We start from the raw sequence: 25,337 nt of genomic DNA, 5'->3' as shown, positions 1-25,337 counted from the left end.
TTTTATTGAAGAATTTCAATAAAATAAGTAAAAATTACAGATCATCGAAGAAATAATGATAAGCAAAAAGTTATGTTTATTGTGAATGTTTATGTTTGGGTTACAACTTGAATTCATAATAATTATATCATAAATGTTCTTATGAAAAATGTGAATCCAAATTGTTTGAATTTCATGTCTCATTTTCAAATATGCACTAAGATATAAGGACAAGGACACACATACATGTGCACACACGCACCTTCTTTTTCAAGTTAGCCCTTCCGTCAAGGCCATCCTCTTACAAGGCTGATGCCGTTAGTGCATAAAAAAGTTTTGGTTTTATGTTTTTATTTTGGCACTTTCTCTCTCTTTCTTTCTATTTCATTCTCTCTTTCAACCAAAATCATTTTCAATGATAGGACCATTAAGCACAAATGATTCAGAATCAAGTTAGATACCACCCACCCCGGAAAGATCCTGGAAAGACAACTGATAGACGAGTGCAGTGCATAAGGACCCGAGAGGAATACGAGAGAGTGGGAAAGTAAAGGAGTTAAAAAAGGGGAGATGAAGAATATTACAGGAAGAGGACGAACCGCTATTGCCCGTAGGCAGCGTGGGCGTCTGTGCCATGGATGGAAGGTGTGATGTCACCAGCAGCACTTTGCCACTGTCACAGGAAGCAAATGCAGGGCCACAGAGGGCAGCATTAAAATGAATAAGATCCATCACTGTCTCCGTAGGCCTGCTTCAGCCGCGCTCTAATATGTTTGGGAGACAGTAGTACCAGGCACCATTTCACCCAGGCCACTCGCTTTATGTGTGTGTGTGTGTGTGTGTGTGTGTGTGTGTGTGTGTAAAACAACTCTAAAAGGGCTTTGGTGAGAATTTGGCTTTCTAGGTTTCATTGTGAGACCTTGTATAGAATGTTGCCTGCCTTGCTTTGTGTCGTCCATCAAGTTTCAAATGTGGATCTGTGTATTTGTTGGAATCTGGGTCAATTAGAATTATAACTACCACTATTTAATTTAGAACTAAAGCAAAATGTCCCCATTTCACACAACCATGTTTGTAAGGACATCTGGTCCCTCACTAAGACAAAAAACAGCATACAAACATGCTCGAATCCTTGGCCTTGTCATGGTTAAATGTTCATATGCAGATTCTTGCCGAGTCCAAGGCCTCTCGCCACCCCCCCCGTCCGTCTCTTGTTTCTGTCCCCCGTCTTCACCAGTGACTGACAGGCACTTTGATGGTGAAGGACGTCCCTGGGTGGTTGCACTCGGGTCCTCTCTGCCTCTCGCTGTTGTGTTGATGGGGCTGCAGTGCTTGAGGGGTCGGTGTCCTTCGCCTACCCCTCTTTCCACAGTATGAAGGCCTGTTGTCTGCTGGCCTTGCTTGGCTATGACCCTAAACATGGCTCTGGAGAGATGGTGCTTTGATGAGTCCTTGTGGCAGAAATGATTTGCTATGAATAGTAAGATTGTGATTTTACTTCTGTTTTTGCATCTTTGTTTGTTAAAGTGCTCTTGTTCAGAAAAGGATGATGTTGAGTGATGTATTAATTATGCAAAAAAATTTTTTTTCATCTCATGGTTGTTGCCATGGGTTATGAAGCAAGCTGGTACTTTCTTTCCGAAGGACAGTCTTGACCCAGATAGTGATGTAATATATTGGTTGTTCATTGCAATTTATTCCATGAGCATTATAATTTAAACCAGGGCTTCAGAGAACTTTCACTCTCTGTCAGCCTTCTATTAATACACTGTCACGTGTTTTGCGAAGCAATTAAACTCTCGCAAAAGTCATTTTCGATTCAATTAATTTTTATCAGCACTTTAAAACACGCTCGTCTTCAAACGCCTCCACTTCAGTCAAGTTCAGCTCTTAGTTCCTGGAGTTTTGTTACTGGAGTTCAACAGACCACAGAAGGGCAAGGTTTTATCCACGTGTGGATCTGGATGATGTGCCATACTGAAATGTCCTGCCTGCATGTCCAGGCTCACCGTTTCGTCAGTGAAAAACAAATAACTCAAGAAGCATCCACATTCACGTAACCAGTTTTATGGGGGTCGGTGTCTGTAAATTAGCCTTAGGTGTGCGTGTGTGTGAATGATGTTTGTATTCACCTCTCGACCCGTTTTGATAATGGAAAGTTGCTAAGTTAGTTTAGTTTTTTTTTTTTCCCTTCTGCGTGTGTGTGTGTGTGTGTGTGTGTGTTTGAAGCTCTCTCTCACTCATTTTCATTAAATGCTCTCACTCACTATGGTCAATGTAGTGGATACCAACATGGAGATCACCCAAACTCCGACACCATCTGTGCCACCTTGCGGTGCAGAGTTTAAGGCATTAAGAAGTAAAAGTGAGAAATTGAATTCACTCCGGTGCTCCACCTGAGCCTGAACAGGGGTGTATTCATCCCCAAACAGGATTATAACGAGCTTAACGCTTGGCCGCTATACTATAACTTTCATTCTTTAAATCAGTTGAAGTGCCTCAGATGAGGTGCGCTGTGCATGTTAATTAAGCAGTCAGAGTTAATCAGAGAATTTGAGAGAACAACACGTCGGCGTTGTGCCTTTGTTTACTGACTTGCCGGTTTCCACCAAACGTCTTGATCCATGGCACCGCTCTCACTGCTGGATTAACGCAGGATGAGCGTAATGCCTTCACTGTTATTTTTAATGTGAAGACCCCCGCCCTGCCTGGAACACAAAAGGATATTGAATATTGCAGCGTGACGCTCCCGCCGAGATTGGGCGGGGCTGTTTGTTGTTGCGGAGCAGAGTTTGGCCTGCTTGTTTACCTGCTTGTTAGTCATCCTCCGCAACCTCCGGCAGTGTTCCCCAACAAACCGGGACTGATAGCCATACTCTGGGACTGGCACCAGCATCACAAAATGCACCTGTGTATGTGTGTGTGTGTGTGTGTGTGTGTGTGTGTGAGCAGCAGACAGGTTTGAAATGCAAAACTGATTTTTCCACCCCCATCTGTGAGAGGGGAGGCATCATATCTGGGTTTCCTTCTTCCTCTTTATCTCCATCTCTGTGGACACAAATACACCACTGTGCACTTCAAAGACACACACCACACTTGTGTGAGACCCCACACACGAGCATGTTACAATGTCATTGTTATTCACAACAACTCTTATTTAGATATTCTTAACTTTGCTGAGAACTGCAAAAATAAATGCTCGGCAGGAGGGAGATTTTGCAAAGTGCTTTGAAGTTGCAAACTGCGATGTAAAATGCATCACACCTGTGTGTTTGTGTGTTTACCATTCTACACCTTTGTCTGCATGTAACGTGCCTATTAGTATTCTGTACAGTTGCATTTGTGTGTGTGTGTGTGTGTGTGTGTGTGGATGCACACTGTTGCATTTGTCATTTGTCAGCTCCTGTTTGATTCCCTTTATCTCCTGGGGATTCTGGAGCACCTGGGAGAAGACAGTGCAAGCGCTCCCATCGTTTTTTTTCGTCCTCTCCTTTTCGGCTCTCTCTGTCTGTGGAGCCGCCGTCTTTCATTCCTCTTGTCTTGCTGCAGCAGTCACAGACCAAAGCGCCAGCAGGATCTATAAAAAAAGAAAGAAAGACTCAACCGTACGCCATCAAGATGCTTTTCAAGCTGAAAGTTTTCCCTCAAAACAGCCCCAGTACCTTTTTATTGTCTTACTAAGTTTTAGTTTTGTTAATTCTCCTACCTGTCTAACACAGTTGAAACCGCGTTTGCATGGCCAGGAGTTACCCTTAAGTTCAACCTGCATTTCCATATGGATTGCACAAATTCATGAAAATTCATTAGCTGGAACTCAGCCCCAAAGGGGGACCCAGTGCCCACAACCGTACGGTCCACTTACATCCTTACGTTTGAATCTCCCCTCACACACATCTTAAAAAATAACGTTTTTGTGCAATGTTCAGCAGAGTATTAAAAATACCTTTGGGGGAGGAATAAAGAAAGGCAGAGAAACTTTGATGTCGAGGCTTCTCCTTCCCTGGGCTGTGTGAAAGGCTTAAGAATAGCATGATTTATCCCAGGCTCTGGTCGGGGAGGGGCTAGCAGAACTTTCTGCTTTCAGCTTTATTTCAGCACTTTGCTTGCATCACCTTCAATGTTTCTACTTCACTGGGGCAGGATGAATTGCCACAGATCACACTTTCAGCCACAGATCACTCTGATGGTTGTCATGACACCAAGGAAGGGGAGCACCCAGGCGCAGGTGCTTATTGTAATATGGGACTAACAAACATATAGGTGCCTACTTTGGGGAAGTGGAAATGGGGAACGGAGAGGCTCACTCACACGGGGACACTCCACACTCGCACCACATCATTTATCATTTAAACATACCTGTGTTTAACTTACTCAGACTGGACTGGTTGGTGCGGACCGCACCCGGAATTCACAGGGAAACCCACGGCAGTATCAACACACAGACAACACTTTATAACCACACACACACACACACACACACACAGTGACTGACAGTGACAGACTGGTCCCCGGGTGCCTGTCATAGCTGCCCACTGCTCAGTCAGGGTGATGGGTTAATTGCAGAGGACAAATTTCACTGTGTGCACCGTGTGCTGTGCTGCTGTGTATCACATGTGACAATCACTTCACTTTTTTTTCCTCAAAACTTTTGGCCACTACTGTAGCATCATTACAATGTTAAAACTGATTTGACTAAGATGTTACAGAGCACTATAAATAAAATATAATTAGGATTGTTCAAAAATACATGTGTAAATAATTAATTGCATAACTTTTGCAGAACTTATTTTTTCTTAATACGTTTCTTTATAACTAATGTTTTATCTATAACTATATATACTATTTGCATATTTATAACAATATAAGTATAGGAAAGAGGCTCAAATGGGTATATAAGCCAGTCTTTATTTATTTAGTTGTAAAATGGAAACAAAATTTTGTCCAGCAAATTTTTTTAATTCTTAAAATTTCTGCCCTGTAAAAAGGCAGATTCAGACAATGTGTGCTATGAACCACGTGCCACATGTTCATGTCACATGGTACTGTGTGTGTTGAAATATTTTCATCTTGTGTTTGATTTGAAAATCATGTACAGACACAGCAGGTGTATCGTGGGCACACACACAACCCATTACTCTTGTGAAAATAATGCAAACGTGCATCTAAGAAAATGAAAAATTCTTCTGAGTGGATCTTTATGTATGGGTTGTCATTGGCTAGGATGAATTTTTGCAACCATGTCATAAGGCAGTCCCCACACAAGAAATAAACAAACCCAGCTGCATTTTGTTTAATGCGTTAAATATTTATAAACTGTAGTGAATAACACATACATTTTGAAAGCCCTGTATAATATATGTTTAATTCCTATACCATAGCTCCTGAACTAAGACTTTATCTCTCTATAATGAGTATGTCATTTACTTGATATGAGGACGATGTAACCTTAATGGCAAGGACATCTGTGCTGTTTTTTTTTTTTTTTAATTATTGCCCTTGTCCTTGTGGCTCAGGATTACATCTGTAAAGTAATATATTGCACATATATTGCAATGGGCTCTTCACCAAGCAGTAGTGAATTTTGATAACCCGCGAACGTGAAATGGAAAATAATTAAACCATCAAGGCTGTCCTCACCGGCCATCGAAGGCTCATTGGTCAAAAAGGCTTTTCTATAGCATGAAAGGAGAGTCCTTTGAATTGCTAAATAAATGTATCTTTGAATTATTGGTTAAAACGTATGTTAGAAACTAAAACAAAAAGTGTGTGTGTGTATAGTTATAATCCCATATATACACACAAACACATACACTACATATATACTATATATATACAGTACGTCTTGCACTCAGCCACCGATTCTTGAACGAGATGAGGCAGACTATTTGCATACAAATTCCTATTAGATTTCAGGATGCAGATGAGGATGTGAGTTGACAACAGGAAGGGGGTGGTGAGGCAGATACAGACGACAGCCTCCACTAAAAATGATGAGCAGTGGCTGCCCCAGCGAATTATGCCATTACTCGTATTGAGCTGAGCAGACGCAGACTAACGAGCCACATTTAGGCACACCAGCCATGCAGGAGTCTTTTAACCTTTGTTACATCACTGTGACAACAGAGGACGGAACCGTTGGGATGCTAGTAATCAGAGGTCATTTAGAGACCGATGCTAGATGCATGTGAAGGGGTTTGTTTTTTTGTATCACAGGGACCTGAAGACTCAGCTGAAGTGGGGAGCTGCTACTAGCTGCTCACTATTTAAATGAGCGCGGTGCAAAGTTGTTTTTGGAGGGGCAAACTTCATATCCCATTAATTCTGTGTGGAATGTGGGATTGACAGCAGGTGAATAAGTCAGAACTGAATGACACATCAACTTTGATCATGAGTATTGGCATAATACATGGTCAGGCAAAATACTGTCTGATTACTGAAAACATTGCCATAAATGTATTCAGTTATGTACCCTGTTGCACATCCTGGATAAAACACCATAGTTGGTCTCAGTATGAATCAGTTTAAATCCATATCACAGTATATGAATGTATTTTTATTACTGATATTAATTGAGTTCATTGAGTGATTTTTTTAGTTGAGCAGGTGGGAGAAGCAAGTGTTATAAGAACTTTAATTAAATATTGACAAGTCTTAATGAATGGTTGCCAATCATTGCCCAATTCAACGTGATGGTTTTTAACCAATGTGCTAAAAAAAATACATTGTATAAATGCCAATAAATGTGGATCTGATCACTATAAGGCAAGGTATGGGTTCTGAAAGCCAATCTTCAGCAGAAGACTCATTTCATTAAATCAGTCATTTCCCGCATACCCATTACCTCTGCACTGCAGTATCCTCTCTGCCACATCTCCATGGAGTTCTCTTGAGCCGCCCTCGGACAGAGCCTTTCCTCACGTTGGGTCCTGGGCTGAGGGATTTGGAAAGCCAGGCGTGTTCCTGCTAATCCTGCTGCTACAGAATGTCTATTGAGATTTATTCTGCCCCCGGGACAAACGAGTTGCAGAACCCTGAGGATGTTGAGTCAGAGGATGCGAATGAGACCGAATGGCCGATGGGGGAACAAAGAGAGAGATTGTATAAACAACTGTTTAATGTAATGCTGGTTGTTCTTTACACCTATACTAGCCTGGCTGTTCTGTCATAGGAAATGTTACTACCCATTTTTTTTCATAGTTTGAACGTTGTCCTTGGACTGTCCATGCTAAAAATCTAGATTACTTCAGATCTGATAACATTCTGCATTATTTTAATAATAATTATAATTATAATAATAATAATGAGACTTTATATTAGTAGCAGTGACCTGATTACCCAGAAGCAATCACAAACAAAATTTAAATGTATGAGATATCAGGATATCCTCTATCCAATGACTACAGTCATGCTAAACAAATGAACTGGTGGTCTTGTCCCTATCAGTGGTTACAGTAGTCACAAGTGACAGAAAGTGACAGAAAGACATGAAGATGCATCAGATGAATAAACAGCAGTTGCTTATTGGATTATAGCTCACATAAATAGATCAAGCTAAAGAAGCTCATGACAGATGCAGGATAGAGACTGTGTAATACCTCCAGATTCTGCAGACTGTGGATTTATCTTCCCCGTTCTCAGCCACCATCCAAGGGTATCAAGGGTACGGAGGTCGGCCTGTGTTGGCTGGGTGGGGCTGGGTTTGGGGGCTTCATTAGCAGGCTGTGTGGGTGTCTTATCACTGTCAGATAATCCAGTGGCTGTCTGGAGTAGATTACAGCAGATTATAATTGAAATGAGATGAGATGCCTTGGACAAAGGGAAAGCACATTTCACACACATACACACACTTTCATATTAATTTTGTACAAAACAGTTAAGAACTGTGTCTAGAATTATCCGTCTGACTTTTGAGTCATCTCACAAAATACAAGCTTTCTGCTTTTTTTCATGTTATCTGTTTTTTTAAACCAGAATTATTTTACCATCTCCTTCCATACACTTAAAAGGAAACTAGGAAAGCTAATAAAACAGACCCCATCTCGTTGTTGAAACCTTATGAGCCCAATTCATGCTGCGGCGGGTCTTTATTACGATGGCAGACGTGCACGTTGGCCACGATTGTAATTGCGTTGACCCCTCCGCCGCCTACCGGCTCCCGGGAAAGCAATCTCCCTGCCAGCCCCCCATGGCCAGTATCGAGTCCTCCGCCTAGAGAAGTCAGACGCTCCCAACTTCATTAAGCATCTCATTTATATTAAACAGATGGCCAGCACTCTCTCTCCAAGATCGTTGTGGGCGCGGCCCAGCTACACTCACATCACCTCCGTCTTTTCACCAAATACCACAGTGCACCTTGATGAGCTGGGCAGCGGTGAGCTGCATGCTTTTTTTCTGCTGCAGGATACTATTGGTATACTTTCTTCTTTTATGGGAAATATTGAACTATGGGAAATAAGGACTAAAACTGTGGAGAATGGATATAAAAAACTCTCTCTACACACAAAAGCACTGTATTAAAACCATTACAACCTGATGTTACCTGGCTGAAAGTGGCATGGCACAATAGAGGTTAAAAAGATGAACAGTTCTAATTTATTAACACCAGTAAATTATTATTGCAGTTACTTATTATTGCACCTTTTGGTCGGGGGAAGGCTGCTAAATACTGTAATGCCGTTTGACAAAGACATAGAGAACAAAGAGGTGTTGTCCTCTCCACATGACAAAAGCTGCAGAATTAACGTGGTCCTGCAGACAAAACAAGAAATAAAATCAAAGCAAAAAATTATATATGATTTCACATACCACAGGCTTTCATACATCTGCAATTGATGTTGTTTCTACTGTTGTACATAAGCAGTAAAAACCTTTTTCAATTAATTTTAAAGAAAAAGTGAAACTGCATTATTTAGCATGATATGTTAGTGACATGATAAACTTGTAAGGAATTATATGAATTTTCAAGATGTAATGTGATTTTGGGTTTGGAAGAATATGGTGTTAGAAATAGAAATTATGCAGGAGTGATTCATTATCCCTCAGTAAACTTATTCCATCCCTCCTTGCAACCCAAATGCAGTTATTTTTACTTCAGTTCTGAGCAAATGAAAGTAAAGCACACGGTGACACAATGAAATGTGTCCTCTACTTTTAACCATCACGCTTGGTGAGCAGTGGGCAGCCATAAAAGGCGCCCGGGGAGCAGTGTGTGGGGACGGTGCTTTTCTCAGTTGCACCTCAGTAGCACCTTAGCGGTTTGAGATTTAAACCAGCAACCTTCTGATTCCATTTGGTCCATCTAGTATGTTTTCTGGTACATTTGAAGTGGGTTCTTTTTCCATTAAGAAGAATAAAATGCAGCGCTATTGGAAACCGGTCAGACTTTTCCATTAGACCAAGCTAATGACGGTCCTTCAGCTGCCACTCAGAAATTCTGTTCACCTGCATGCTGACTACTCTTCAGCCGCCACCCCACACAGCCGCACTGCAGGCCCAAGAGCCAAATGTCAACGGCCCATTTATCAGAGGGCGGGCTGTCTTCACAGTTATTGAAAATCTATTGTAGCTGAAGAGAGCCCAGTGTGCCTCTGATGTGTTAGCATTAGAATCTTACAACTAGCCAATACTTTTCAGCTAATTTCTGAAACTGGTGTGGTCGGGATGCTGAGAGGTTTCCTGCCTGACCTTTTACATCTTGCAAAGGGGAGCTGCAGAAACATTAGACTGTGGGGTGATAAGAGTGAGACTGTGGGGTAACACTGCTTGCACTACTTTGCACATGTGATTCTTTCTTTGTTGTCTTTTTTTTTTACATAAATCATGCGGCCGACCTTACATGACACCTTACTTGACCGAACAAGCATCCTTTTTTCTATGTTCTTACTGCACTTTGAAAATTGAGCTCCTGTTGTCTTGTGTAGAGAGAGAAGTGTTTCCTGATGCTCATCTCCTGCCCCACCCCTTTCATCATACAGGAGCCGCCTGACAGCCCCCCACCATCAGATGTTCCTGTGGCATCCCTGAGAGACGACCATGAGAGGCGAATCTCCCACTCTGTCTACCCAGGCCTAGAGGGGTTTGAGGACAACTTACCAGCTAGACCAAGCACTATGGGCAGGATGATGGGTGAGTGTACAAGTACAAACACATATACATGTTTTACTTAATGGCTCAATAGAAACCAGGCAACAAATACAATCACAAAAATTCTGCGGGCAGTAAAACAGTGAGAATAGATGTAGATTTATGTATTTATTTATCTATCTATCTATAAAAATGTAGAATAGATACTACCGATCTTTTAAAAATCTGGACCCAGTACTCAGCAGCTAGAATAAATGGGAAATCTGTTCAGGAACCCACATATGAATGAATCTATACACATTGTCTCTCTGTCCCTTTCCTGTTTTGTTTTCCACTCTCACATACATTTGGGATCACAATTATGAATTAATTTTAGACAGACGCAGTAAACACAGTCATTGCTCAGATTCAGGCACATGATCAAGCTCCCTGTCCCCTAAATATTGCAGCTTCCATGTATGAATGAAAAGAACCGTAGTTACTAATGCTTTTATTCAAAGACCTCTCAAGAGCAGCAACTCTACTACTAACTATTTGATCAAGACATTGACACAAAAGACTTGGTGTAGATATTAATCAGCATGGCATCAAACATTAATGGACATCAACAGACATGTTGGTGACATGTATGTGCTACTCGTGGCCCCGCACATATACCCTGCCCCCAGTAGCAAATACCTTTTTCATGCTTCCATGCTTTTATAATTAAGGGTAAATACAATTTTCAATTATCAGCTTGCGCTGTCACAGCCCATGCGCATTTCATCCCATTCAATTCCCATCTTACTCAAACTCAAGTTCAGCCTTGGCTTCCTTGCTGAATTGGAATTGGCAATTCAGTCCTTAGCCATTCTCTCTTGTCATTGTGGAATTGACCCCTTCTGGTGAGCAATGGATTCCCCTTGGCCTGGTTTCAACATTGTGTCAATCCATCTATCTCTCCTTTTCTCGCTCCGTCTCCTGCCTCACTCTGTATATCAAGCATTTTGGACTCCAGCTCACGTATCCTTTCTAAGTATTGCTGGGCGACCCTGTCAGTGATCTGCAAACTTTAGATCAGACGCTGTGTCAAACCCCTCAGAAGGGTAATTAAGCCTACAGATCAATAGAAGCTCCTCTCTTCTGTCTCTCCTCCTCTTTCTCCGTCTCTCATGCACTCTGTTTTCTCTCTACACAAGTCTAGCTTCGTAACATTTTCGTTGACAGTCTACCGACGTGGCCCTTCAAAATCCTGCCATGATCATAAACAGTGAGCTCGGAGGCTGTGACAGGAATGCAAAAAACCTGAAGCAAGTGCCTCGACCCAAATACTTCAAGACTAAGGGATTTTCCTTTCTCGCATTGAAAGCGGAGTTTGAAAAAGGAGGAAAGTGAAGTTGAGAAGTTACTGAAAGTTCCAGAAAGTTGCCAGGATAAATGGGTTGGGTATTCTGTCAATCACATCTAATCCCTCTTCACCTGTGGACTTTTTTGTTCAAAGATTGTTGGACATATTTTTATTTTTAGTGTTTCAGTCACTATCTTTGCTTTGGTTAAACTGTTTTTTTACTAATAGCCATTTTTTAATTCTTAGCTGAAAAGTTCTCAGATGGATAGATTGGTTGATGGAAGCCTTTAATATTTCCCATTGACCAGATTTGCTGAGTATTATGTATAAGGTTCAGCCCATCTTGTAAACATTTATTCTGAAGACAAATCTAAAGACAGCTTTCGAAAACCCACATTGCAGGGTTTTTGTTCTGTTTTATCAATTTCTCAGCCCCAGTGTTCCCATCAGTTTTGCAACAGTAAATCCTACTTATACAGTGGGTACGGAAAGTATTCAGATCCCCTTAAATTTTTTACTATGTTATATAGTAAGGTGGCAGTAGCCTAGTGGGTAGCACACTCGCCTGTGAACTGGAAGACCCAGGTTCGATTCCGGCTAACTACCATTGTGTCCCTGAGCAAGACACTTAACCCTAAATTGCTCCGGGGGGAATGTCCCTGTAACTACTGATTGTAAGTCACTCTGGATAAGGGCGTCTGATAAATGCTGTAAATGTAAATGTTATATGTGATAAAATAAATCTTTTTTTTTTTTCTTATTAAATCTATTAAACACAGCACCCCATATTGACGGAAAAACACAGAATTTTTGCGGATTTATTAACAAAGAAAAACTGAAAGGATCCTCTTCCATTCTTCCTGGCAGATCCACTGAAGTTCTGACAGGTTGGATTATAAACAGTGGTGGAGAGCCATTTTCTCTCCAGAGATGCTCAATTGGGTTTAAGTCATAGCTGTTGCTGGGTCATTCAAGAACAGTCACAGAGTTGTTGTGAAGCCACACATTTGTTATTTTAGCTGCATTGTCTTGTTGGAAGGTAAACCCTCAGCCCAGTCTGAGGTTCTGAGCACTCTGGAGAAGGTTTTCGTCCGGGATATCCCTATACTTGGCCATATTCATCTTTCCCTTGATTGCAACCAGTCGTCCTGTCCCTGCAGCTGCAAAATACCCACACAGCATGATGCAGCCACCACCATGCTTTACTGTTGGGACTGTATTGGACAGGTCATGAGCAGTGCCTGTTTTTTCCCACACATACCGCTTAGACTACAGACCAATACGTTCTATGTTGGACTCATCAGACTACAGAATCTTATTTTTCACAATCTTGGAGTCCTTCAGGTGTTTGTTAGTCTTGCACTGAGGAGAGGCTTCTGTCGGGCCACTCTGCCATAAAGCCCCGACTGGTGGAGGCCTGCAGTGATGGTTGACTTTTTACAGCTTTCTCCCATCTCCTGACTCCATCTCTGGAGCTCATCCACATTGATCTTTGGGTTCTTTTTTACTTCTCTCACCAAGGCCGGACGGCCAGCTCTAGCAAGGGTTCTGGTCGTCCCAAACGTCTTCTATTTAAAGATGACAGAGGACACTGTGCTCTTAGGAACCTTAAGTGCAGCACAGTTGTTTTTGTAACCTTGGCCACAATTCTGTCTCTGAGCTCTTCAGGCAGTTCGTTTCAAGCAGTTCCTTGATTCTGCTCTTACATGCATTGTGAGCTGGAAGGTCTTATATAGACATGTGTGTGTCTTTCCTTATCAAGTCAAATCGGTATAATCAAACATAACTGGACTAAAATGAAGGTGTAGAACCATTTCAAGGATGATCAGAACAAATGAACAGCACCTGAGTTAAATATATGAGGGGCACAGCAAAGGGTCTGAATGCTTAGGACCATGTGATATTTACTTTTTTCTTTGCTTATAAATTCTGTCTTTTTTTGTCAATACTGGGTTCTGTGTGTACATTACATGTTAGTTGAAACTCTGAAATAGTAGCGAACCAAGAATGAAGACACTAAAGGTCATCCCCATTAAACAGAATTTCTAAAGACATGTGTGAAATGTTAACTGTCATTTCCTAATGAAGCATGCCCACTGTTGCATTCAGTCCACAACCTTTTAACTATCAACCTTACTGGCGTCCAAAAACATCCTAGCTAATTCCAACAACTATGTATACATCTTTGATAATCATTTAATGTCTTTGAAGACAGCTATCGTCGTTACATGTGCTCTTATTTGCTTTGAAAGAATTGATGGTTTGAAGCATCTACTGCAGGAGTCACCAACCCTGGCCTTGGAGGGCACCAGCTTTAACAGCTTAGGTCTTTTGATGTTCCACCACATCTTGATTTGACTAAAGAACTGGGCTGTAATGACCAAGGTTGTTGACCTAAGATCTAGACTAGATTCATAGCTCTATAACCTTAACTTTAAATGCTTACAATGTTGCTTTCTCTGCTGTTCTGTATTGATTAGCTCTTTTAGTTGAGTTACTCGCACAGTGGTATTCTCTGGCAAGAGCTGAAATCACTTGACACAAAAGTTAAACCATTTTTTCTCGGATACAGAAGAGCTCCCGCCCTTCGTTCTGGGCCAGGTAACAGTGTCTGTACTTTAATTGGCTGTGCTGTTGCGCTGACAGGGCCTGAAGTGTGCTGCAGACCTGGGAAACCTGTCACTCAGACAGCCAGCTGTCAGCTGGAAGTTTAGAGGTTGGGGAGCAGGAGTAATTTCCAGCCTGTCTGCCTCGCCACACCTCTCAGGTTCCCATGACATTGTCACCTTCTGGCCCACTTACCCAGGCACCCTCTGAAGAATGTTTGAACAAACATCACAGGTCCAAAATGCACTACTTTGTTTAATTAATAAGCCACGTTTCATCTGAATCTATATTTGTTAATAAAACTGATTCAAATTGTATAACAAACTGGCTTCAGCCGGTACTTTTGCAGCACTAGCTCAAGCTGCGCTACATGTCAGTGCACAATTCACAATCCGTTTGCCCGATCTTGCAAAACTGAACGTTACTTATACACAAATCATATTTTTAAAGATTTGAGCAAACTAGATAACTTCGTTTGTCTCAGTTGTGTTACAGGAGCTATTTGAAGGGTGGTTGGACAGAAGCTTCAGGAACAATCAAGCATCTTAAGAAATATGTGTTGCCGGTAATCACAATGCCATTCGAGGCAAAGGTCATTAGCCTCCGTCCTTGCTGTGCGTCGCACTCAGCCTAATTGAAAATTCCAGCTAAGAGCGGAGAGTCAAACTGTGTCGCAAATTGAGGACCCGCAGACCCGGGTCTGTCCATGCTGCGCTCTCGGGCCTCGGGAATTATTTCAAGCATTTACAAGAGCAGTCCATATGTGAATACGGCCTGTACAGTGCCAATTTTGCAACTATACCTACACTGGGATTTAATAACAAGCTGATTAGAAAGTGGAAGTGGAGCAGTGTGGGGGGAGTTTGGGTGAGGTAAGATCATGAGGCTGCAGTTAAGTGAAAGAGCATGCCAGTAAAGTGATCAGTGAGGAAATGGTGAGGAAAATTAACCAGTGTCTCCAAAGATGCTTAGGAGTCAGTGACGCATGATTAATAGAACATGGCGGAGGCCAGTGCTGTTGTGCTGGACCTTGGCTTTCATTTTTTGCAACCCATTTTGGGGTCATTGTTATAGGTGGAGATGTACCCATGATTCAACTTGTTTTTACTGTGTTTCATATATTTCATTGACTAAGTGTCACTGCATTGGACCACCTCTACCTCTATCTGAACCCTCATTCCAACCTCTATCTGAAAACAGTATTAATTGAATGAACAGAATGAACAGAACAGAGACTCTCCCAAATTATATTTGCATGGTAAATTCAGCCCAAATGTGTGATTATGAATTAATTTATGAATTGATTCACAATCATGTGATTTCAGTTAATTAATAATAATTCCACCTTTTTGATCACTTGTCCACCAAGAAAGTGTTAATTCTAACAAAATATTTTATGGATAATATTTTATGGATAATATTTTGTTTATGGATAAACAATGCATCCCCAGAATTATTCACAGTTACTAATAAAAGATCTTAATAAAGGGCTGGCAGAATCTTTAAGGTGTAGTGACCTTTTTTCAACACAGGAAACATGATACACACCACAATAAAATTCTCTTTTAGGGGTTTTATTGAAAAGACAAGTCTATTGCTACAAGAACCACATAAAACATGCAACGCGGTTGCATTCATTCATTCATTCATTCAAACGCTCACATTTAACTAGATACCAGGGTAAAGCTTTATACAAGCAGAATGATGTTGCAGATAACTTTGCATAACTTTACACAAACCCTTGTGTAAAGGTCCCTTGGCTTTGTTTTGGGAAGATCACCCCAGGTCCGAGTGTCATTGGTGTGAGGTCCCTAATTGCTCTGGAGCTCTGTTTGAGAGTGGGGAAGTTGTCTGAGATGCAAGTTTTCATGATCAAAAAATGCATTAAGGGCTGTACAGGCTTATGAACACATTCAATTAGCCTGCGTGTCCCCTACACTTTACTCCCTAACTGTGACCCGTGTTGATACTTGAAACTAGTTGACATACGGATTCCTTTGCTTTAATATATCAAAATAAAAATGGCTTAAAATCCCATTAATGTTCTAATATGTTATTATTTTCAGTATATTTGAAATGTGTCCTTAAGGATTCAAGAAATGGGGTTCAAATAATTCTCCATTCAGTTCTCCGAAAAGTTACATCAGCATAATGTCCGAGTCAGGCACCTTGCCGTGTCCATGCGATACACTTAATTTAAGTTGCTTAGATGGATCTTTGTTTCATCGCTCATGTAAGGGTGCGGTGACCATTTAGGTGAACAGATGGGCAAGTAGGTGGAAGATAATACGTTAGAAAGAGTGACCTCGCTGGAGCACTGAGTCTGAATCAATCCATCAGATGGGGCAGGGCGATATATCCAGCCTGTAATGACACAGCCATAAAAACAACTACAAGACATGAGCCATGAATCAGCATGACTCCTAGGCCTCTTCCCCCATTTGGTGTATGGACGAGCGGGAAAAAAGAATGCTGACGATTTAAAGGGGAAAAAAATAAGTGTCTTTGTATATGGAATATTCTAAACTCATGCATACAGCACTCATACACAGATGCAGATACTATTTTTGGACACCTTCTGTGCTACTGTATCAGACCATTTCAGACAGGCACCACATGTTTTATGCACCACATGTTTAAACACATTAAAGGCCAGGTGCGTGCTAGGATATAAAGAATAGAATAAACCTTAAATAGTTTGGAACAATGGTGATAAACAGATCATGTCATAAAAATACAAGACCATTTGTGTTTTGTTATACTGTTAGTCTGAGTGGACTCATTGCTCACGAAAATCCCAAAACAATGACTGGATGGATTATCCAATCGGTACCATTGAATAAAGGTAGCCCGTGGTAATCTTTTGCTGTACGACTTTGGGAGGCTTTATTAATATACAAACAAGGTCATTTGCCATGTCATGTTCCACAAGATATTCAGTTCTTCTGGATAGATGTTCATGCATTTGGTGTTGTGATGAGGAAGGCCAATTTTAACAATGCATTCCCATAATTGTGAACAAATATTAAACCATACATTTCCTTTAACTGCTGCATTTTGTCCATTCAGAACCTCCTACAATGTGCAGATACCAGTGCAGTGCAGATATAAATTGTCTGTTAGGTACTCAGGTAAATTTCACAAAAATTATGAATGCAAAAATAAGACAAAAACCTACAATACAGGAAGTACAACAACCTACAATAATTTGAAAAATATTTAGACTCCTTTCCAAGGAGCTCCATTTCATTTGTCTTTTTAGCATTCCAGCAAAGTGCTATGCCTAATGGGTAATTCTGTTTATGAACTTCCACCAACGGTACTAACAGCTGTTCACTTATTCACAACACAGTACACAGTTCCCTTTTAACTGAGTATTTTTGTTGCCTACGCTTTATAATCCTACATGGCTGAATACTTTGTGCAATCCAAAAGTAATTTGTTGCTTTAAAATCCCTAACGGTTTTCGTGAAGTTGATATGGTGACTGAAGGTCGCGCCTCATAATCTTATAATGTACAAATTTTTAATGTTCCCTTTTTCTATGTTATTTATTCAGTCTACTCTGAATGATGGGGTTCATGTACAACATGTACACAGTTGGTTGTATAACCTTTATTTTTTCAGCATTCCCATGCAGCATTTATACATTTTTTCACCTTCCATAATTTCACCTTGCACTCCAGTTGGCAGTTGGTCAGATGAGGGACGTGGTGTTATAATGTGCAAAGATGTAAATGCTGTCTGCTCCTCCCTCCCCTGCATTTTGATTTAACCGGTGTTGTTTGTCCCTGGAGGCAAAGTTTCCCCTGGCCCCTGGTGCATCCCCCGCTCCTTGGCCAGCGCGAAAAGGTTGAAGTGCATTTCAATGATGCTGTTAAAAGGCTAAATACCACAGACGCAGCACAGAAGGTCAACTACTCGGGCCTGGCCTGATATCTTGGATGGAGAAAAACCTTTTAGTTAGATTACAGCCCATGGAGGAAAGATTACCAGCTATGTGTGTCTTTCTTCTCTTTCTTGATTTTTTGAGAATAGGTCTTTATACATGAAATCCCAAATATTTATTAGGCTGGGGTGTTTGTTTATTTCATTTTTGTTATATTGCATGATTTATAATGGGTGATACTGATGGTCTTTGCTATTTTTAGCTGTTTCAGCATTGCCACTTCTGTTGGAAGCAGTGGGAAAAGACAGGCTGTGACTGTTCTGAGGTTTGTTCCCTGTTTCATGAGAACATGAGATTACTGCCACATGTTGACCGAACCCATAGCCGGTTTCATGATTGCAGAAACACAGTGTTATGTAAGCATCCGCGGAGTCAAGAGCACATGAACACCAAGGCCTGATCCATTAATTTCAATAAAGCTAATGGCCCAGTTTGATTGAATTGACCTGTGTCTGCTTGAAGCTATTGTGACGCAGCAACTGGTGAACGCACCCCAGAGCTGGGCTTTTAATGTCAGCTGCCTTTGTCTTCCTTCATCGAAATGTATCTCCTTGTGATTAGCAGCTAAATGCATTTGGCTGCATGGATCCGCTAATGATCACTGCGCTGATCAATACTGCTGGGCTGTCTGGAACTCTTGAGGTTGAGATCCATCTGACAGGGAGATGGAGAAAGAGAGAGGTAGAGAGCAGGAATAACGGCGTGACCTGTCTCCTCAAAGTGATTGATTTTTTGAGTGGCTGAGAGGTGACATCCTCGACCGAGTGATAGAGGTCTTCTGCTGGCCCTTGTGCCACAGCATCTCATCCATCAGACCCCTAGTTCTTAATATGGTTACTGTGTCTAAGTGACCTGTCTTCTACACAGGATGTATATCAAGAGGATCCAGTGATCCTGTCTTTGCATTGATGTTGATATGTCGGGATGCAGTGGCATCAAAAGTTGGACCAAAGTTTTAATATACTCACTTTTTATATACCCACAAGAATTTCCCTGCATATCATACCATGTACATGACAAATAAAATTACAATCATGTAATATTGATCAAATGTAAAAATATTAATAATCATTACAAATTATTTATCCAGATACCACATCTGTGTTTTGTTTTCCTTCCTGTTTGGAATCTAACCTATGACATGGATGTAAAATACATCTTATCCAGAGACAATTCCTACGAAAAATGGAGACAAGTTTTTAGGGTCGATTTATGTGTGCATTTGCTTGCGCTTACACCCTTGTCTTATTAATGCATAACTCAATGTACAATTAATTTTTTAGTGACAGCACTAAAAAAACATTCCAGAGGTTGAGTGTCAGGGGATTTCTAGCATTCAGCCGAACATTAAAACTGCAATACTCAAATTCATAGTTTGTGCAGGATGTTCCTTATGGGCTGTAAATGAGTTTGTGACTGGTAACTGGCCAGGGAAATGGGCTGCATGCCACTGTTCTCTGTGTTTTCTATTAGAGGACATTTCTGCCTGACAAAAGAAGGTTCAAAAGATCGACAATGCAGTCGGCACATTGAAGAGATTCAGTGTCACACTGGGAATTTAACAAAAGGCCCTTTTTTATAAATGCAAACATGGTATTCATTAGTATCTGGCATAAAGAGCTCTTAATTGTAGTGTCTCTTTGAATCCGTGATTTATTTGTTTATTTAATAAACACTCTGGCTCCTTACATAGAAATGAAATCCAATAAATATGTAATTATGATATTGCTTTTGTTTCTAAAATATGATAATGTATGGTATTTTTTTTGGGGGTGCATCAATGAGGCCTGTATTAGGAATGATTTTGTAACTGTTGGGATTAAAAGCCATTAAAATTATAAAAACAATTACAAAGCCAGTAAAAAATGACTAAAGCAATTGCAGAGACAGTTTAAAATGGATAAAAACAATTACACCAACACTTGCTCTTTTATTTCCCACGTTATTGCCGGCACTCTGAAATCCATCCGTCGACAGTGTAATGGATCCCGACAAGTGGCAGAAGAGGTGTCAGAAGGATTTGTCAGCCACTGGCTAACACGCCAACCAGCGGGAGCCTCCCTATTGTGGAGCGGAATGCACCCTCCCTCTGCACCAATCAGACCCCGGCAGTGAGCCACTCGGGTACATTAACGTACCTGCTACCTTGTCCCGCACCACAGAAATGAGCTCTCATGGCACTTGTTGGCTAACCTCAGCAAGTCTAGCTCTGTTTTAGCTCTGCTTATATTTTCACCCATGTTACTATTATGCTATGAACCTAGATTTGGTTATTTTAGGTTCTGCCCAGTTGGCTTTATGCTTTTAAACAAACCCCAAACTTAGCACATAGTGACAGTTTGAAAATAGTGCCCTATACGTGTGTGTGTGTGTTTTCAGGTCTCTTCCAGGTCACTCTTTTTCAAGAACAGGCTTATTTTTCATAGCATGATGTAAGACTGAAGCAAGTTGTGGGGCAGTGGTGGCCTAGCGGTTAAGGAAGTTGCCCCGTAATCAGAAGGTTGCTGGTTCGAATCCTGATCCGCCAAGGTACCACTGAGGTGCCACTGAGCAAAGCACCGTCCCCACACACTGCTCCCCAGGCGCCTGTCATGGATGCCCACTCTTCACTCAGGGTGATGGGTTAAATGCAGAGGACAAATTTCACTGTGTGCTGTGCTGCTGTGTATCACAAGTGACAATCACTTCACTTCACTTTTTTAAGTTCTGCTGTAGATGAAATCAGCGAGGAATGATGAGGAGATGTGATGAGGTGGCTCTTCTCAGAGATCGTCCTGGAACTACAGAACGCTTTCTGTCTGACTTTCTCTCTGATATCTATCTAGCCACCCGTTCCATTCAATTCCATAATCAGTATTCATTGAATGCAACCAAACACCACCACTTCTTTTTTTGAATAGCTAGTTTTTAGCATGTTTCAAGTATGCATGTGCCTGTCCTGCATACCAGTCAGACAAGACTGATTCATGTTTTATGCAGTTATCATCACTGGCATTTTTGTGTGAATTAGAATACAGGAAACTGACTTATCACCACATAGCCAGAACCTGCCAGAACCTGCCAGAACCGCCTCCTCAAAGTGTTCTTTGTGACTTGAATTATCTGGTCATATTAAACCGTGACACTTCTGGTTAATTTGCATGTGAACCTCAGTTCACCCCAAAACTCCGCTGTTCTCCTTCAATCAGATATGCTTTTCTGTGACCTCCCTAACATGGCAATGGTCCGTGTGAGCGGTGGGAGTGCTCTGCAGTTTACTCTTAATCACCACGGTGATAATTCCTTCGCCAATCTGATTAGCTGCTCTCAAGGCTTGCTTACTTCCTATCTGGAAGGACAGGACCATAACTTTCTTATATTACTTAGCCTATCTAATTACTTCCTTGTTTTTCTTGCTGTCTGCAGATGTGATTAGGTATCTGGGTGCGTGTGCACGCCAGATCCGTTTTGGAGGAACAGAGCGATGCTACGTAGCCGTAGCAACCAGATGGGGCCTAAACAACAAAGACAGTCTGGGATGTACAGTATCATTAAAGAGCGCAGAGTCCTCTTAGTTCTCCCTCTTTTCCTTCCCTGTGTCTCTGTGTCTCCCTGTCTCTATTTCATTAGTCCGTCATTAAAACTCGCAAGCAAGCACCCCAGCGTAACATTACGGGCTAATTCATTGATATTAAATACATTTGTTATTCGTGGAGGTTCTCTGAAACTAGATATGTTTTGGGTTATTGCTGGGAGGCAGCCAGGGTAAATATTTTTTCCCCCTCTGGTAGCAATTACACGTGATTACGTTTAAGCTGTTAAATTTGTGAAATGACTCGGTGATAATGGAAACAAATGTTCTCTTGACGCTTTTCACTGCAAGTCAAGTTTTTTATACAAATCCATTACTTTAATTTTAAACACGTGTGCGATAGAGACATCTCTCTTGAATGTGCCTGTGTGTGGGTGTCTGCACTAAGCATTTAAGCACTAAGAAGTATATATTTTTGGTCACAATAAAAAAAAACATTAATTAGTAAACCGATCGGAATCCTGCAATTAAAGAAGTGATCATGATGGTCCATGTTTGGTTTGGTACTGTGCATGGCCTCTTCAACAGAGATCATGCTTTTCACATTCCCTCTAGGGGTATTAAGAGTGCAAAGAAGTGAAGAGAAAGGTAGGAGATTGATGCTGGGCTTGTAATGCGTTGACAAGAGGGGGTTTAAATCATTCAGAATGAGTATGTAGAGTGCATGAGCTGTCACTCATGCAGCCAGGATCCTCCCATGTTTATAAAACCATCAATAAAGTTCTTCTCCTGTGTTTCTGAAATCAACAAAAGTTGAAAAAAGTATCTACCAACACATCAACAAAGTGGCTCTTCTTCAAGATTTATCTAAATCTCTGTTTTCTCTAAGACTCGCAGTGAGCTATGTGTAATTTAGTTAAGAGGAAATAAAACCCATTGAATCAATCATGAATCAATAAAAATTCTGTATGTAGTATTAACACAGTGTGCATGTTTTATTATGTATATGGATCTGTATATGTGTTTTTCTGTGTGTGTCAATTTGTGAGTTTTTTTTTTCTTTATGTTTCTCTAGTAACATGTTCATCTTTATATGACTTTTTGTTAGGTCATTACCAGCTGTCCCCCACTGTCAACATGCCCCAGGACGACACGGTCATAATCGAAGATGATAGGCCGCCAGTTCTTCCAGCTCGCCTCTCTGATCAATCATCATCCAGTTCCCATGACGATATGTGCTTCAGTGCCGAAACACATTCAGCGTGGGCCCAAGACATCCATGTGCAGAATGAATGGTGAGTTGTCATCTTAAAAATTCTTTAAAAGTAAGTATTATTATATTGAATATTATATTAAAGGTTCCCTATTATGGAAATTTTACTTTTGCTCTGTGATTGGATATAGAAATGAGCTAATATGTATTTTTTTTATCCTGTCACACAAGACTCTGATGAACCAGTGGGTTCATAAAATTTTTTCTGGAAAAATGCCAACATGACTACCTGTTTGCGCAGAACAGGAAGTATTGATGGCGTCATTTCCACGAATGCCTGCGAACTTCTATAGGCCACTTTCCTCCTTGTTCTGCCTCTCCTCATTGGCAATGAAACATCACGTCCTTGGGAAATCTCATTGCCGGACTGGCTAAAAGTGGCTGCTATTCTGCACCAAGGCTGAATTTCAGAAAGAGACTTCAGATACATTATTAGGGGACCAACTAAGAAAAAAAAGTAATTTTTAATATGGGACCTTTAACATGTCTGCATGTATGTCTGCAGTGGAAGGCTGTGGTTGCCTGAATTAAACCAGTATAAAACGGTATTTACAGTTTGTTGAAGCCGCTGATCTTGGACTGAGTCATGAATGTCCCAAAGCTACAGTTTAGGTTTGTTGTGAACTTCAAGTACATGCTGAAATGTGTGTGTGTGTGTGTGTGTGTGTGTGTGTGTGTGTGTGTGTGTGTGTGTGTGTGTGTGTGTGTGTGCATGCGTGTGTGTATCTCTGTGTAAGACAGCTGTCAAACACCATGAGGGAGAACATGCACACTCACCAGCTTGTTTTGTGCTGTGTTTAATGTCTGTGGTAATGTGTTGTAGGGTGTATGTGTGTGTGTGTGTGGGTGTGTGTGTGTTTAATATTGCATGTGTATTTCGAAGTAAGTGGAAGACGGGAGGCAGAAATGCTCCCTGGAGGACAGCAGAGTCTCTCCTCTTTCCTTTCAAGCAGTTTTTCGAGACCATGCTGGTAGGGTAATACTGTACACTCACGACCACAAACATGCTAATGCTAATTTTATTATGCATTGCCAGGCATGCATGCAGACGACAGGCATAGTAGTTTTCACATTTAGTTCATTGATATTATGATGCAGAATTAAGTATTAATCAATTATTTTCTAAATCGCTCAACATATTGCTTACAAGGTTATTGAATGTGAGTGAGTCATACTAATACATTAGTTATGTTGTTAACAATATTCATTTCTTTTTACTACATAAAGCCCAACTTTGGCAAGGGGCAAAGACGCTATGTTGTGAATATAATTATGTATATTTTAACAGGCAAATTCCTTTTCATTTGTCCATCATAAAACAACCCCTTTATTGTTTCAGATCTCAAGCGATCTCTCTGCATATCATTTTGGAATTACCTCTTTGCTACAACATTATTATTTTGCTGTTATAGCCATTCATGTCTCTTGTTGGTGGTTGAGTCTGAGAGCCATATGCTGTGTTGCGTTTGGTTGATCCAACATGTGAGGTTATACAGGATTAGCGACAGTATTAGCTTATATCTGAGGCTGATCGTTACAGTCCAATTACAACTGTCTCTTGTTCTTCTTTGTTTTCTCTTTCCCCCGTTTAAGCTCCCTTGTTTTACTGTAATGAATGAGTGCTTTGCTTTTCGTGTTTTGGGTTGTGTGATGTAAGAGGCTGCTGCACATCACACCACAGCCTCCTGCTCTCTCTCTTGCTGTATTACTGATGCACACACGCACATGTGCACATTCTCACACACTGGTTCTCACACACAGTGAAAAGTCATGCTGCCTCTGGTCTTTCTGAATTATTCATATTTAAGAAGCCCAGTGCCAAGGCTAAACTTAAGGCATCTCTCTCTTTCTAACACACACACACACACACACACACACACACACACACACACACACACACACACACACACACACACACACACACACACACACTCATTTACATTCAGATGCACTTAGAGAAGTCCCTCACACACACCCACGCACACACACGCATTCACTCATTTATCCCTGCTGTTGTGGACTCTCCTTTGTAATTCTTTAATTAAGTGTAGACCAGCCCCTGTCTGCTGTATTATCCGGTTGTCTTTGGAGAGGAGGTGCTGTGCTTTCCCCCTCCAATCAAGACACAGTTCATTTTAATTACGTGACAACTCTCGTTCCCATCCTAGCCCACCCCGCCCCTTGGTCACTCTCTCTTTTTGCACGAATGCGGGGACAGCCAGAGTGGTATCCCCCTGTACATTAGCACACTGACTGGAGTCGACTGCAAGATAAATGGTTGTTTTGTACAGACTAGCCTGCAGCTAACACAAAAACACATTCATATGGCGGCCTAGTTTATCCTCATAGCTGAAACAATTTGTGCTTTGTCTGCGTTTGCTGCATTGACAGTGACCGATGACTCATGGAGGGGTCCCCGAAAATGACCAGTCTTTTTCACCAGCGCATAATAGCATTTTGTGTTGAAGGCATAATAATTCACAATTAAGTGGTAATAATAAGCTGTTCATCTTAAATTAGCATGATCACAGTCTACTGCTGCCACCCTAAAATGCATATTTACTACCAAGATATACACCACCATATTTTTTCATGGTATATACTTTAAA

The 25,337-nt window shown here is 41.1% G+C and overlaps 1 protein-coding gene and 1 long non-coding RNA gene across 3 annotated transcripts in view; one reads left to right on the top strand and one right to left on the bottom strand.

Moving 5' to 3' along the window:
* pard3aa (par-3 family cell polarity regulator alpha, a) overlaps positions 1-25,337 on the top strand; it is a 333,882-nt gene that overhangs the window by 178,921 nt on the left and 129,624 nt on the right. For both annotated transcript variants that reach the window (XM_028959719.1, XM_028959710.1), the window contains exons 14-15: positions 9,954-10,104; positions 22,564-22,750. In XM_028959719.1, coding sequence (XP_028815552.1) covers positions 9,954-10,104; positions 22,564-22,750 — 338 coding nt within the window. The remainder of the gene's footprint in view (positions 1-9,953; positions 10,105-22,563; positions 22,751-25,337) is intronic.
* LOC114767876 (uncharacterized) lies at positions 279-6,925 on the bottom strand. The gene is made up of 3 exons (XR_003743000.1): positions 6,821-6,925; positions 2,789-3,556; positions 279-2,687 (listed from the first exon to the last, which is right to left on the bottom strand). It is a non-coding gene; the product is annotated as an uncharacterized LOC114767876 (long non-coding RNA).

This window comes from Denticeps clupeoides, chromosome 2 (assembly GCF_900700375.1).
Source record: "Denticeps clupeoides chromosome 2, fDenClu1.1, whole genome shotgun sequence".
In the NCBI taxonomy this organism is placed as follows: Eukaryota; Metazoa; Chordata; class Actinopteri; order Clupeiformes; family Denticipitidae; genus Denticeps; species Denticeps clupeoides.
Note: the sequence above shows the minus strand (reverse complement) of the source record. Positions and strands in the feature narration are given on the sequence as shown.